General features: G+C 37.4%; 1 protein-coding gene across 3 annotated transcripts in view; it reads left to right on the forward strand.

The window, feature by feature from the left end:
- Nucleotides 1-4,755: 4,755 nt before the first annotated feature.
- SLCO4C1 (solute carrier organic anion transporter family member 4C1) overlaps nucleotides 4,756-14,298 on the forward strand; it is a 63,451-nt gene continuing 53,908 nt past the window's right edge. For all 3 annotated transcript variants that reach the window (XM_040622041.1, XM_008683851.2, XM_008683852.2), the window contains exons 1-2: nucleotides 4,756-5,237; nucleotides 8,848-9,111. In XM_040622041.1, coding sequence (XP_040477975.1) covers nucleotides 4,901-5,237; nucleotides 8,848-9,111 — 601 coding nt within the window. In that variant the 5' untranslated portion in view covers nucleotides 4,756-4,900. The remainder of the gene's footprint in view (nucleotides 5,238-8,847; nucleotides 9,112-14,298) is intronic.

A 14,298-nucleotide genomic window follows, 5' to 3' on the forward strand; every position in this document is an offset into this window, starting at 1 on the left:
AGACACTTTGATTCTGTGAATTTTCTCTGATACTCACTTAAGAAATTCTCTATTTTCTTCTTTTGTAGAGTATAAAATCTTCATCCTTGTCCTTTAGGAACATGCTCTGAGAACTTTCACAAGTTCTAAAGTAGAAATGTAAGGGTTTTTTAAGGTTTTACTTGTATTTATGTCTACTGACTTGAGGTGTGTTGATTAAAGCTCTTATTTGTATTTACAAGTAAATTATCTTACTAATTAATAGCAGCCTGCTACCTCCCTCAACCTCACACTAGACGTCTACCAACTCCCAATAAATTGTAAAAAGATTACTATGAAGGTATATAGTGTACCTTCACTCATTCACCACTATAACTCCACCTGTTACGGCTTATTTTCTGCTTCTGATTGCGTTGAGCTTTTGGGTGCATTTGACATTAATCGGCCTAGATACAGGCTGCTGGAACAAATGACATCTTGATGTGCCTTGTAGTTCTATAAATCTAAATTTTAATAACCGTCATCAGCTACTTTGTTAAGAAACGGTAGTGGTTAAGTTGTAGGAATGACAGGACTATCAAGACTGGCAGCATGGCTATTTCTCTATTCAGTAAAGCTGGCATTTTGTCATGATGATGACGTTGTGATTACATATAATCTATAAAATCAGAACATTGAAGACTGTTTCCTGGCATCAAAATCAGATCTTGAGTAGAAAAGAAAAGTTTTAGAAATATTATCCTAACTATTCATTTGCTGTAGAATAATTTCTTCTAGTTTAAAGCATTTCTTGATATATATATATAAATCCTACTATATCTTCACTATACCTAATGTGATATTTCTATCATAGATATCCTTTATAGAGTTCACGGTATTTTGAGTAAGTTATAATAATAATTACTTATCAGTGAAAAGCTTAACTTGATACTGTCCAGTAAATTTTACGCTAGTATACATTTTTCACTGCCTACTGGGTTAGCTTTCTTATGGGATTGTAGTATTAAATGTTTACGTTTTCTTTTTAAAAATTAATATCATTCATGTTCATAGATATATGTCTTTCTTAATGATTTATGATTAGCATTACTAAAGAAAATATAACTGCAATTTCTTCTAAACATAAATATATCTTTCTGTGCAACTGCAATCAAAAAGTATTAAAAATGATCTAGTTCAACATTACATTTTTTCTTAGATATAATTTATTTTTAATTATACATTTTGTAGAGCATTTAAAATAGAAAAGATAAATGAAGACTACTAAGAAGATCACTTAGATTGTGCCATTGCTTTTATTTAATGAATATAAGATTCAGTGGTATTAATAAATCCTTAATAGTGGGATTTTTAATTACCACAACAATATCTGCACTTGACCATATTCGTGTTCAGGCTCTCTCAAGATCCTGTAATTTTAATATTCTGTGAGTGTCATAGTATTATATTATTAAAGGATTTACATCCACTATGCAACTGGAAGGGAACTAATAAACTATTAAAAGCACACAAAGAAAAATGATAAAGTACTCAAGATTGGCGTGTATTTCCATCCTATAGGTATATCTACATGGAAGGCCAACATATAATGGTATGATTTCTTTTAAGCATGGAATCAGAGTGAAGGGAGTTAGTGGGATAATCTTGATAACTCCTGTCATTAAGCCACTTCATCTTGGTTCATCCAATTCCTGAAGGGAAAGACCTACTGCACATTCCGGAGAATGAGCCAGAAGCAGGGACATCTGCTCCTGTGTACATTGTTGGAGGTTTACCATAAAATTTGGATAGTATTCTTTATACCATTCTCTACCCTTTAAAAATACAGCAAATGAAATCCATTAAAAGAATAGCAATTTATTAATTACCTTCTGAAATTTAACTCGGTGTATTTTGACTATGCTCACTAGATTTATCCTACATTGAACAAAGAATTGAAAAATGACAACTTTCCACAGAATTATAAGAGAAAAAAATCTATCAAAATTTTTTTGTTTTGCTTTGTTTTGTTGTCTTTGTTGCAAAGCTGAACCCCCTTCCTTCCATCATTGCAGCACAAAGGATGTAAGGGAACAGGAAAGTGGTGTTGATAACACTTTCAGTAAGAGCAAGATGTATTTAAGATGAAGCAACAACACTTTCACTAATCTTTAAAAAAAGTTCTACTCTCTAGCACTGCAAGAGTGGAGATTTCTTCTTACACAGTACGGATTTAAGTGCATGATGATTATGCTACTTTGATTTTAATAGTATAATTTGTTAATTGAAAGCTTGTGCAAAAGAGTTTTAAGCCATGACTATGTTTAATCATATTTCATCAAAGCAAAATTTGCTGGTTGTTTAAATTACTTCATATTTCTTAGACAAAATGGTGATCATATGTACATTTACACCTTTAGACGTCCCTCTAAACCCATTTCTGTGGAAACTTTTTACAATAGAAGGCCTAGGGGGATTCCATATCAAGCCTAATTTGTATATCTGCAAAATCTGAATATCTGCATTTCAGAGCAGAATTAGTCTTCCAAACCTTATCAACATCAGATCACATGACTGTTGATCTCTTAGAATTGCTAGCAAAATTTTTAACCAACTGTAGGCTGTAGCAACTCAAAGAGAGAAAATGCAAGGTTCAGGGAGGATATCTGACAGAGACAACTTTGAGTTCAAGTCCTAAATATCAGGCCATTTATTAGCAATCTGGCTTTAGGAGAGTTACTAATCCTTTCTAGAATATAGATTCTTTAATTTGTAAAATGTAGATAATAATTGCTACTGCTCTAGTAATAATTAATAATATAATATATAGAAGAAATTTTTTAAAATGATAGTTCCTACTTCTACTCTTTCCCTATGTTCTTGGCCAGTCTAGATTGTCAGGGAACAAGGAACAGGATGTACGTCTGTTCAAAGTAAAATATATATGTTTTTGATCTCAATCACTCAGCTCAGTAAATAAAGCGGATATAATTGAAACAAAATTTTCACGAAATAGTAGCTATCATGTGTCATGCACTGTGTATTTGCTTCTGAATTCTAGTTTATCTCAAGAAGTAACAGTCCTTGAAAACATTCTTCTAGACCATTTTAAATGAGGTTAGTGACTATACTTAGAAGAAATAAACACATCTTGTTTTAGGATGAGGGGTAAATTTTCCATCACCATATTCTCTTCTCTAGGATAAAGTCTATGCTTGGATGTGATCATTGTATACTACCAAATCATTGCTATTCAGGAGGTATTAGCAACTGAGTCTAGAAGCAGCTTCTTGGACAGGCAATCAGCCAGGTGTTAAATGAAGACAGCAAAACTTGGAAACTCTCTCCAGAACATGATTAATTTTTAGTGATCTTTTAATGAAAGGACCCTTATAAATGAATAATAGTACTAGTGTATTGAAAACAATATAATATAGCAGGTATAGTATCTAGACATCTGAGACCTCTATTAACTTTGCTAAAGGTAGTCTAGACACATTGTTTTGAAGTTTTTTTTATAGTCAATAATTAGCTTTGAGGAAGTAGGTTCCTTAATACTCTGAAGTCTTATGAAATATAACAGCTTTGTGTATATAGCCCTGATTACACACCAAAAAGAAAATATATGTGATTTATATTATGTTCCTTATCGCAATACATATTTACTTTGGGAAAAGATAAACATCTTGAGATGTTGATAGTTTTAAAAATGTCTTCATTTAAAATATATTATTTTAGTATGCGTTAGTGTATCTTCAGAAGGCGAAAAGCATGGATCCTTTGAAAACCTAATCCTGTCATGATCTTGTCACTCCTTGGTTCCAAACCTTCCTATTTCACTCACAATGGAAGCCAAAGCCTTTATAATGGCCTCTAAGCGTTAGCCCCAATCACTTCTTCCCTACCCCATTAGCACCCCTTCACCTGCCTTCAACTCCTATTGTTCTCCAACCATTTCATTCACCCCAGCCATTCTATTCTGCACAGGAGACTCCCTCCCTTACCTCCTTCAGATCTTTGCTCAAACTCAGTGAGGCCTTTCCTGTCCACCATTTTTTGATGAACGAATGAATGAATTGTAACTATTGCATAATGTTGTTCGGTTCTTCAAAGTGTGTGTTTTTAAATTTATTCCACAAGTAGAAATTATTGCATGAATATCAGCAGTGCTGATCTTAGCTATGCAATATACAGCGGAAAGAATATCGTATATAGGCTTTTAAAGATTTCTAATTTCTGTCTCTTCGGTTTCGGGGTTGTCAAACCAAACAGGTGGTTAAGTTGTCACGTTTTAATGGCCGTGGTAACGGGGAGGAGGCTGGTGGGGATTTCTGTTTCTAGGGAGGATGACAGGTAAAAATCTCACCGTGATGCTCAAAATCCAAAGTATTGTATTTGTGGCTGCTTGATTCTTGGCAGCCCAGACCTCGTCCGGTTTGGTAGGCAGCAAACGACGAAAACCGGCAGAATATTTTCTGGAATGATCTCCTGATGCGACTGTGTTTACGGCTTTCTTGTCAGCACCCAGAGGGAGCTTTATGGCCACCAGACTCCCATTCCCTGGGCTCTGGGAAGCAGCGCGGCGGGCTGAGGGGCTTCGCGGGGTCACCTGGCGCCTCCAGGCCTCACGCCCGCGCCCCGCATTCCAGTTGGCCCCTGCGGCAACAGGTGAGGCGCGGCTGAGCGCCAATCACACAGCCAGCCGGCTGGGCGTCCGCGCTCCGCGCTCTAAGCGGCGGCGAGCTCGGGGAGGAGGGTCCCGGCGGCTGCGCGACGGCGGCGGCGCGGCGCGGCGCAGCGGCTAAGCACTGCAGGAGCGACGGCACGGAGGCGGGAAGTCCTCCCGCACGGGGGCGCTGCCACCTGCGAGGGGGAGGAGCCAGACGGGAACCGGGTTTTTCTGCCGCGGAACGCGCTGGAGTTGAGAGAACTCATCCTGACCATGAAGGGCGACCAAGGAATCGAGAACCCGGCTTTCGTCGCCTCCAGCCCAGATACCCCGCACCGTTTGTTTGCATTGCCCTCCCGCGTCGAGGTCTCTGACTTGTCCATCAATACCCAGAGACAGCATGCGCAGCCTCAGGAGGCCCAGAAGTCCCCGGAGGCACCCCGGCCTTCGGCGGATCCCACGGTCTCCCAAGAGCTGTCCGTTCCAGAGCAGCCGCCCGAGTTTGAGGAGGGACCCTGCGGGTGTGGGAACTTACAACCGCAGAGTCTCCAGCGCTGCAACACGCCCCAGGGCTTTCTGCTTTACTACTGCCTCTTGGCCCTCACGCAAGGTAATGGCCAGCGCCCGCTCGAGAGGGCAGTGGCCCAGCGAGGGCGAGGAGGGGTGCGCGGAGCTGGCGGGGACGAGAGGGCAGGTGCGCGCCGAGCCGGCGTGGTCGACGCGCTGGGCGAGGCAGCCCGGGCCGGGGACTTCCAAGCGCTCCCACAGACGTCAGCAGGCTCAGGCATCCACCTTTTAGCTTTTCCTTTGCAGCAACTTTTACAACTTGCCATATGAGCTTTTTTTTTTTCCTTTTGTGTTCTACCTCAGTTTAGCCGATTCCTTGAAGGAAGGTGGAAATTACTGGAAGCTTCCTGTGGGAACAGTTTACACTGGCGGTATCCATTCTATGCTACCGAAGCATTTATTTTGCTAAACCTCTTACTAAAGGATTTTTTTTTTTTTTTTACATTGTTTCTGGAAGGGAAGGATTAATTTGCTGGTGAGGGTGGGGTAGTTCTCAAAGGAGAAACTTGCGGAATCGGTTAAGTAGCAGCGTTCCTGTTTTGTGAGTATATTTAGTTTTAAGTTGCGTGTCGGCCCAGGTGGAGCCCAGTGAATGTTAGCAAAGGCTCGAGGCGTTGTTGAAGGGTGAGGCTTTTGAAACGCAGCGGAGTTGTGCAGTATCTGTTTTGTTCCAGGATCTCTTTTAGGGTCTCTTGGGAGTCCCTGATAAAGTCCACATTTATACCCTTAGGAGTTTGCAGTCTAAATCTGGTTTGGAGGAGCGCGGGGTAGAGTAGAGGAAGAATGGCTCGCAGGAAAGCAAGCCTGGAGAAGGTGAAAGCTGTTGCTCTGTTGCCTAATGCAGGGGGTGAAAGAAACGGGAAGTTACACTAAGGTGACGGACACATTGAGGAGAAATGGGCATTAAGGTGGAGCATCCTGAAGGACATGCGGAAGGTTAGTGAGAATTCGAGGGTATGTAGATATTGGTTGGTCAGTTGAGCCTTAGTTTCAAAGTATTTTGTAAAGAGACCATCCAGGGCTGATTGGAAGAAGTATAATCCAAGCAATTGTTTTGAGAAAGGGGGGAGTTGGAAATTGCTCTTTTTAAAAGATTAACAGACGAGTAAATCTAAATAGATTCTTTCTCTTCTTATTCCTGCTCCCCTGTCTGAAAGGAGCTCGGTGCCCCTGGCTTTTGCACATATTAGGTGTTCAGTGAGTACGCGGTGATTGTAGGTCAGTTGCAGCTCTTCTGCCAAAGGTGGTTTTGTGCTAAAAAGTTGTTTCCGTTTCCGCCTTTCTTGTCCCCACCCAAGTTCCCCTTCTCTCAATGTCTTGGTCTTAGTTGTCCAAACTCAGTGATCAAACATTTCAGTGCCAGAGGAATGCAAAGTTCAGAGAAGTTGGACACAATTAAAATTTCTTGTTTTATCTTAAAACATATTCTGAGATTTCTGTATTCCAGAACACATATGTCTAATGTAAAGTATTGTTTAAAATTATTAGCAAATATTATTGGCACTCCTAGAAAGAAGTGTCAGGTTTAGCCTATCTTTACCCAGAGGTACCCAATTTAGGAAGCATAATCCTAGATGAAGGTGACCCAATAAATTCTTGTTTCAGTTTAAATTTGCATTATTACCATTTAAATTTGAATTATTGCTTTTCTCAGACATGATCCTTGGGAGGTTCATTTCCATGGTATATTAAGAAGTGTTCAGGAAAAACCAAAACCTAAAACTTGTCAGGTTAGTTTACTTAACCCAGAATTTGTCAGAGATAAACAGGGTTCCTCTTAGCACTTAACCTCTTAATGTGCCTCCTATTTTCATGTATGTACAATAGAGACATATAGTATGCAATATTTCATGAGATTTCCTTTTTTATTTTTTATTTTATTTTATTAAGATTTTTTATTTATTTATTCGACAGAGATAGAGACAGCCAGCGAGAGAGGGAACACAAGCAGGGGGAGTGGGAGAGGAAGAAGCAGGCTCATAGCGGAGGAGCCCGATGTGGGGCTCGATCCCAGAACGCCGGGATCACGCCCTGAGCCGAAGGCAGACGCTTAACGACTGCGCTACCCAGGCGCCCCATGAAATTTCCTTTTTTAAAGCAGAGTTCTTAGAACTTCTGTAGCATAGAATTCAGAGTGGTGTTCATAGGCTTAAAGTGCTATCCCTCCACAAGAGTTTATAAATTTATTTTCTCAGAGAAGTTTTACCATAAAGACTATGAGTTTTCATGACTGACTTTTAATCAGTATGGCAAGTGTGTTGGGAAGTTGATTTTTTTCGGGGGAGGGATTTGATTTTTGGATGGGGAAGTTTTCATATTCTCAGATGGATTTATCTCATAAGCATGTCATTCCTAGATACATTAGACATTTACCTTTAAATTTTAAGAATTGTAAATTGGCTTTTGACTTATTAAACTGGCATAAAAGTAAAATCATGTTAGGACTTTTAAAACTTGTTATATCGATATATTTTTTTTTAAAGATTTTATTTATTTATTTATGTGACAGAGACAGCCAGCGAGAGAGGGAACACAAGCAGGGGGAGTGGGAGAGGAAGAAGCAGGCTCCCAGCGGAGGAGCCTGATGTGGGGCTCGATCCCAGAACGCTGGGATCACGCCCTGAGCCGAAGGCAGATGCTTAACCGCTGTGCCACCCAGGCGCCCCTTGTTATATCGATATTCTTGAAATATATTTTCAGTTACAGTCTTGATAAAGCAAAATTTAAAGAGGTTGTAGAAATCATGGCTTGTGTATACTCTGTTAATTAATGAATGAAAACAATTCATGGTATCCTCTTAAGTAAAGGGGGTAATTCGTTAAAAACTGTAATGTGAGCAGATGCTTTTTATTTTCAATTTATACTAATGTTTAAACTCCTGTAAATTTAATCTGTATCTGGACAAAACATTTTTGTTAAGTCAGTCACAATTGATTTCCAGCTTTTCTTTTTTTGTTTACCTTATATTCTTCCTTCATAGTTTTATAAACAGATGAAGTGTATATTTTTTTGTTTACTTTGCATATGATTTAGAATGCCAGTAGTTGAAATGACCTTTAGTATGTGTTTATTTTTGCTGTAAGGCCTTTTAAATTATAACTTTCATGTCTGTAAAAGTGTTAGAGGATAAGAGGTTTGAGAGCCCAATTTCACCTTTCGTAAAACTAAGTCAAGGATTTCTAGTTATATATAAATACGTTTAATAATTGAACAACCTGGAAGCAAGTGGGCAAGACCTCTGGAGTCACCTGTACTTCTTGTACTCTTCTGAGTGAGGTCCTTGACAGTATGCTACTCTTGGAGTCTCTCTTTGAACTGGCTTCATAAGAACTTATCAGTCTGATTTTTTATTTGCCATATAGAGAAAAATGAAGTTAGCTACAGTTTAGTATGTGGTAAGCATCGATTTTATTTAACACCTGAAAATTCGCAAGTCTACCATTTAAAAGCAAACTGATTTTTAAGGAAGCATGTTTGAGTTGCTAGCTTTTAAACTTGGAGACTTTTAAAATTGGTACATTGAAAAAGTAGCAAAATAAATGAACAGTCAAACTTTAGTCACAACCAAACTTTAGACGTTGTGTTAAAAATCATAATCCATATGGTGAAGTTAATAAAAATCATGCACATATATTTTCTTTTCTCTCTTTTAGGTATTGTAGTAAATGGCCTCGTAAATATTAGCATTTCCACTATTGAGAAGCGCTATGAAATGAAGAGTTCTCTGACGGGCCTGATATCATCAAGCTACGATATCTCCTTCTGTTTGTTGTCTTTATTTGTGTCGTTCTTTGGTGAAAGAGGACACAAACCAAGATGGCTTGCATTTGCATCCTTTATGATAGGACTGGGAGCCCTTGTTTTTTCAATGCCAAAATTTTTTAGTGGAAAATACCAAATGGGGTCCTTTTTTGAAGGTAAGTTTCTGTTTTTTGTTTGTTTTAATTTAAGAAGTAATATAAAACAAGGCCTTTAATTCTATATTGCAACTCACTTGTACAAGGTAAACAGGGTAAGGACTTAGTGTCCTCCACAGTTTACTGCTTTGTTTTAATGTGAATTGTGTGCAGTAGATTACAGAGATAGCATTATTCATTGCTTCAGTAGTTATACATGTTATTAATCCTCTGATACTCATTTCCCAAATTACACACAGTCCTCCTCAAAAAGCAATGATCAATTTTCTATTGCACTTGTAACCTCATTGGGGTTCAAAGATCTATAGTTTTCCCGTGTGTGTGTGTGTGTGTGTGTGTGTTTTAATGTATTATTTATTTATTTGAAAGAAAGAGAGTGAGAGAGAGCTCTCCAGAGGGTCAAAGGGAGAAGCAGACTCCCTGCTGAGCAGGGAGCCCAATGCAGGGAGTGGAAGTCAGGCACTTAACCGACTGAGCCACCCAGGCCTCCCCTTCCCCTGCTTTGTGATTTTATTTGCTGTGCTTACAGCTCTGCTCCCTGGACATGTGGATTCCTGATTCTTTAGATAAAGAGAGATGGAATTTATAGGAGAACTGGAGCCTTTCCTAAGAACAGAAGCTAGCTGTACTTACAACTGCAGTTTAGAGACTCAGGACTTCATGATTTATCTAACGTGTTGCTCTGGTTAGTTGAAAAAGTACATTATTCAAAGGCTCAAAAGGAAATTTCTACTTTTTTCCTCTCCCAAATAATAATTTTCAGTGGAAAAACAATTATGTTAGAGCCAGAGGGATGTGCTAATGAAGACTTCAACATTTTTATTGTCTTTCCTGGGACTTTTAATAGCAGATATTGGGAAACAGAGGGCTATAAAATTAACTTTCAGGAGTTAGGTAAGTGAAGAAATGGCTTAGGGTAAGAAGAAAGGAGAATCGGGGCCTGCTGCAATTTAGGCATTATTTTTAAAATGTTAAGGTTGTTACATTTGTGAGTTTTAATATTGAAAATTAATATTAAAGTGTTAATATTCCTAAGACCAACTTCCAAATATATAGAATGACAACAAATAGGAAAATATTTTTAACAATTTAACAATAATATTTTTAGCAATTATGCAGCATGGTTTTAGGAGTATACATATTAGGTAAGCAGTCTTCATTTTGGAAATAAAAATAGAATATGCAAGCATATAGGATCAATAGAGGGTGTTTTTAAAGTGTGGTAGAGTTTGGAATAAATGAGATAAGGAAAGTATGTTATCAGTGGAAAGATCATTTATATAGATTCTAGTATATTATCTAAGATTGGACAAGATTCTGTAAGGCCAATGTCACATAATTTCACTGGAGGTAGTTTTAGGTACAAGGCACACTAGGCTTTAGTATAATACTTTTGAAATCTTAACGGTAAGGTAAAATCTAAACTTCAGTCTGTCACACAAGAAACATGATACTGATTCTGTGATAGCAAAAATATTGTATTTATAGCATTTATGTGGTTATCTTTGTACTAAATCAAATTCCTTAGTCTTCCAGTTGATCAGATGCCCTACTTGTTTTCAAAGTATACGAGCTTTGATAAAATCTCCGACTCTCTAAACTAAAACATAACACCTGTTCCAGTACCAAAGCCTGATTTCTCTTTAGCAATCTTCTTAGCTTCGACTCCTGCCAGACACTCTTTGAATTGCAGCTAATCTGAACAGTGTATAATTTCCAAGGGGAAATGGTGACAAATTAAGGTGTGTGTGTGTGGGTGGGGGTCAGAGATGAAGCCAAGAAGATTGCTAAAACCAGGTCACATTATGGTGCACTACGCAGGTTTTCACCAAGTTCTTTTTGATGTGTCTTATTGATATTTTTTTATTATTTTAGGTGAAGTAAATTAGATAGAGGACTTGGCTGATATGTGAGGTGTTTAGTCTAAATTAGACTCATAATTTAAATAATAGGTTATCATTGGCAAATGGAAACAAAAACTCAGGTTGCCCTTATATTTTGTCATTCATACAATGAATATTGATATGGACTGTACATGGTGCTGCGATAATAGCAGTGAAACAGTTTCATGCCATCAGGATTTTATGTAGTAGTGGGAAGAAATGCAAAGTTGATAAATAATTGAAGATTAAAGTGAGTGTGTGAAGGGAAGAAATAGAATATGTGAGCAAAAGAAGGCTGTTGTGACAATAACTGAATAATGAGGAGCCAGCTTTGAAAGATACTTTTCAGGCTGGGGAAGAACATGATAAATGGCCTTGGAGGGGCAAAGAGGTTGGTAGGTTTTAGGAATTGTCACTCTGGCCGGCATGATCAAAGCAAGTTCATGATGAGATGAACTTGGAGAGACAGATAGATGCCAACATGAGGCATTTAGAGTTTCTTTTAAGTGTAATGCGAAGTCATGAGGAAATTTTCCTTTTTTTTTTTTTTTTTTTGAAGATTTTGTTTATTAAAGAGAGAGCAGGAAGCACACAAGCGAGGGTGGAGGGTGGGCAGAGGTAGAGGGAGAAACAGACTCCAACTGAGCAGGGAGCCCGACTATACAAGGCTTGATCCCAGGACCCCAAAATCATGACCCGGGGAGAAGGCAGATGCTTCACTGACCAAGCCATCCAAGTGCCCCGAGAGAAAGTTTTCCAAAGGGAAGTGCATGACCTTATGTTCTGATATGATCATTTTGGCTTCTGTTGTTCTGAAGGACTCTCAAGAGTAAATGGGAGAAAATCACCTAGGAGTTTTTTACTAGAATCCAGGTGAGAGATAAAGGTGGTTGGACTGCGTTCCTATCAGTAGAGATCTAAAGGAATGACTGATTCTCAATGTATTTTCAAGGAAAAAGATATAGGACTCTGGGGTAGATTGATTATGAAAGAGGAATGAATAATGACTCCTTGATACTTGACCAACTGGGGCCATTCACTAGAATGTAGAATAGCATTAGGAATGGAAATCAAGAAATCAGGTTTGGAATTAGTGTTGTATGATATGATACATCTATCCGGTGTTGTAATATGTATCTTTGAACATACATGTTTATATAAGTGTGCAAGTTACCCTTTAGTCTTCGTTCCTAGAAGTGCTCATATTGGGTTTGAAGGGCTTCCTCATTCTAATTTTTGATAGATAATGCCACACTGACTTTTAGGAAGGGTTGTACCAGTTACTCTCCCACAGTCAAATATGAAAATGCCTAGTTGCTATTTTAAATTTTTGCATTTTTTCTCCTGAAAATTTTCTTTAATAGGAATGTGCCTTTGTGGTATGTGTGTGTGTATGTGTAGGTGTTTACAATATAACAGACACAAAACTCAAGTGTGCAAGTTACCCTTTAGTCTGCAAGTTACCCTTTAGTCTTCGTTCCTAGAAGTGCTCATATTGGGTTTGAAGGGCTTCCTCATTCTAATTTTTGATAGATAATGCCACACTGACTTTTAGGAAGGGTTGTACCAGTTACTCTCCCACAGTCAATATATGAAAATGCCTAGTTGCTATTTTAAATTTTGCTATTTTGCATTTTTTCTCCTAAAAATTTTCTTTAATAGGAATGTGCCTTTGTGGTATGTGTGTGTGTATGTGTAGGTGTTTACAATATAACAGACACAAAACTCAGGACTGAAACCACATTACATATCTAAAGGAAAGGGCCCCAGGCATTTTAGAAACAGAAGGAATGTTAGAAATCATAAATTCTTTCTTTTACAGTGTAGAACCTTAGGACAAGAGGTGAAGTGACTTCATAGTGATTTCATAGAGAGGTCAATAACAGCTAAAACTGATACTAGTTTTTATGCTTTGTTTAATGTTTTTAAATTTTTTGTTTATTTCTCATAGGTTTATTAGCTATATTGAAAAGTTTCAGTATTTTTATGAATTTATTTACTTTTTTGGTGTTTACATATTGCATAATTATTTTTATGAACTTAAACCATTTTTCCCCAATTTCAAATAGCCAGGTATAATGATCTCTTCTTTCTTAAAAACATAATAACTTATCTGTTCAAGTAAGTCAATCCACTTTTGCAAATTTTGGACTATACAGTCCAGAAATCTTAAGGATTTGTCCAACTCTAAGGAGAGTATACAAGAAAACAGGAGATCAGTGGGAAGAGAAACGAGAGTTGAAAACTCTCTGTAAATAAATTAGAAACAAGGGCGTATTTAGGTAATATAGGTGATCTTGTTAGGTAATATAAATAACCTGAAGAGCCTCACACCACAAAATCACTTTATTAATTGAAATTATACATGTAATTTAATTTGAAAATGACATTGAGAGAATTAGCATTTTCCTTGGTGTGCTTTTTTGTTGTTATTTTTTGAACTTGAGAAAAGTCAGGGCTCAGTTTGGATGAAATCATCTCTAAAAGAGGAGATTAAATTAACGTAATATAGTTGGTAATTACAGGAAAACAAAATGTGACATATGATATGCATGTATAATTTCCACAGGTGTTAGAAAAACACAAAAGGAGGTCAAGAGTTAGCAGAAGGTAGAAAAGTGTGTTTGAAAACAGCTTGAATTTTCTATTCTGTAAAAATTAAAGTAGGTTTGAGAAAGTATTTTTTTAAGGGAAACCTTTATGAAGACCTAAGGGTTAATGGCTATTATCTAACTTTGGAGATATTTATCAAAGGGAAGTTTTGGTTGTTATTGGATACAAAAAAAGGGAAGAATTAAAATTGAGAGAAATTCTTCTCAGGACTAATTTTTATATACGTTAGCCTGAGAATAGAACAGTGTCATAAAATATTTTCAAGTAATACTTGACATTTACTTTTGATATATTTTAACTTGTTATAGCATATTTTAATATAACTTTCAAATATTGTAAAAATATAATAAGTAAATCTTTACCACAAAGCATTTTGTTTTCCTCCAAGCATTTTTTAATTCCTTCTGGATGAGTGTTAATTTAATGGTGTTAAGGAAAATAATCTTTTTGTCTCTTTGAGACTTTGGGAGGGGGATCGTTAGTAAATACTTAGGAATTATGGATAAGTAATTACTAAATCAAGGAAGCTCTTTTTCTTTATTGACCAATAATAGTTGGATTATTTTCTTAAGTCGTATTATTTTCATGTTTCTCTTTTCCATTTCTTTCTCAGGGAAAGGTAGCTCTCAACATTTAACATTTACTTCAGCACTGTATTTCTAATGTTTTAGATTGGTATTTCGGGAAGAAT

Source organism: Ursus maritimus, unplaced genomic scaffold, assembly GCF_017311325.1.
Source record: "Ursus maritimus isolate PB19 unplaced genomic scaffold, ASM1731132v1 scaffold_5, whole genome shotgun sequence".
In the NCBI taxonomy this organism is placed as follows: domain Eukaryota; kingdom Metazoa; phylum Chordata; class Mammalia; order Carnivora; family Ursidae; genus Ursus; species Ursus maritimus.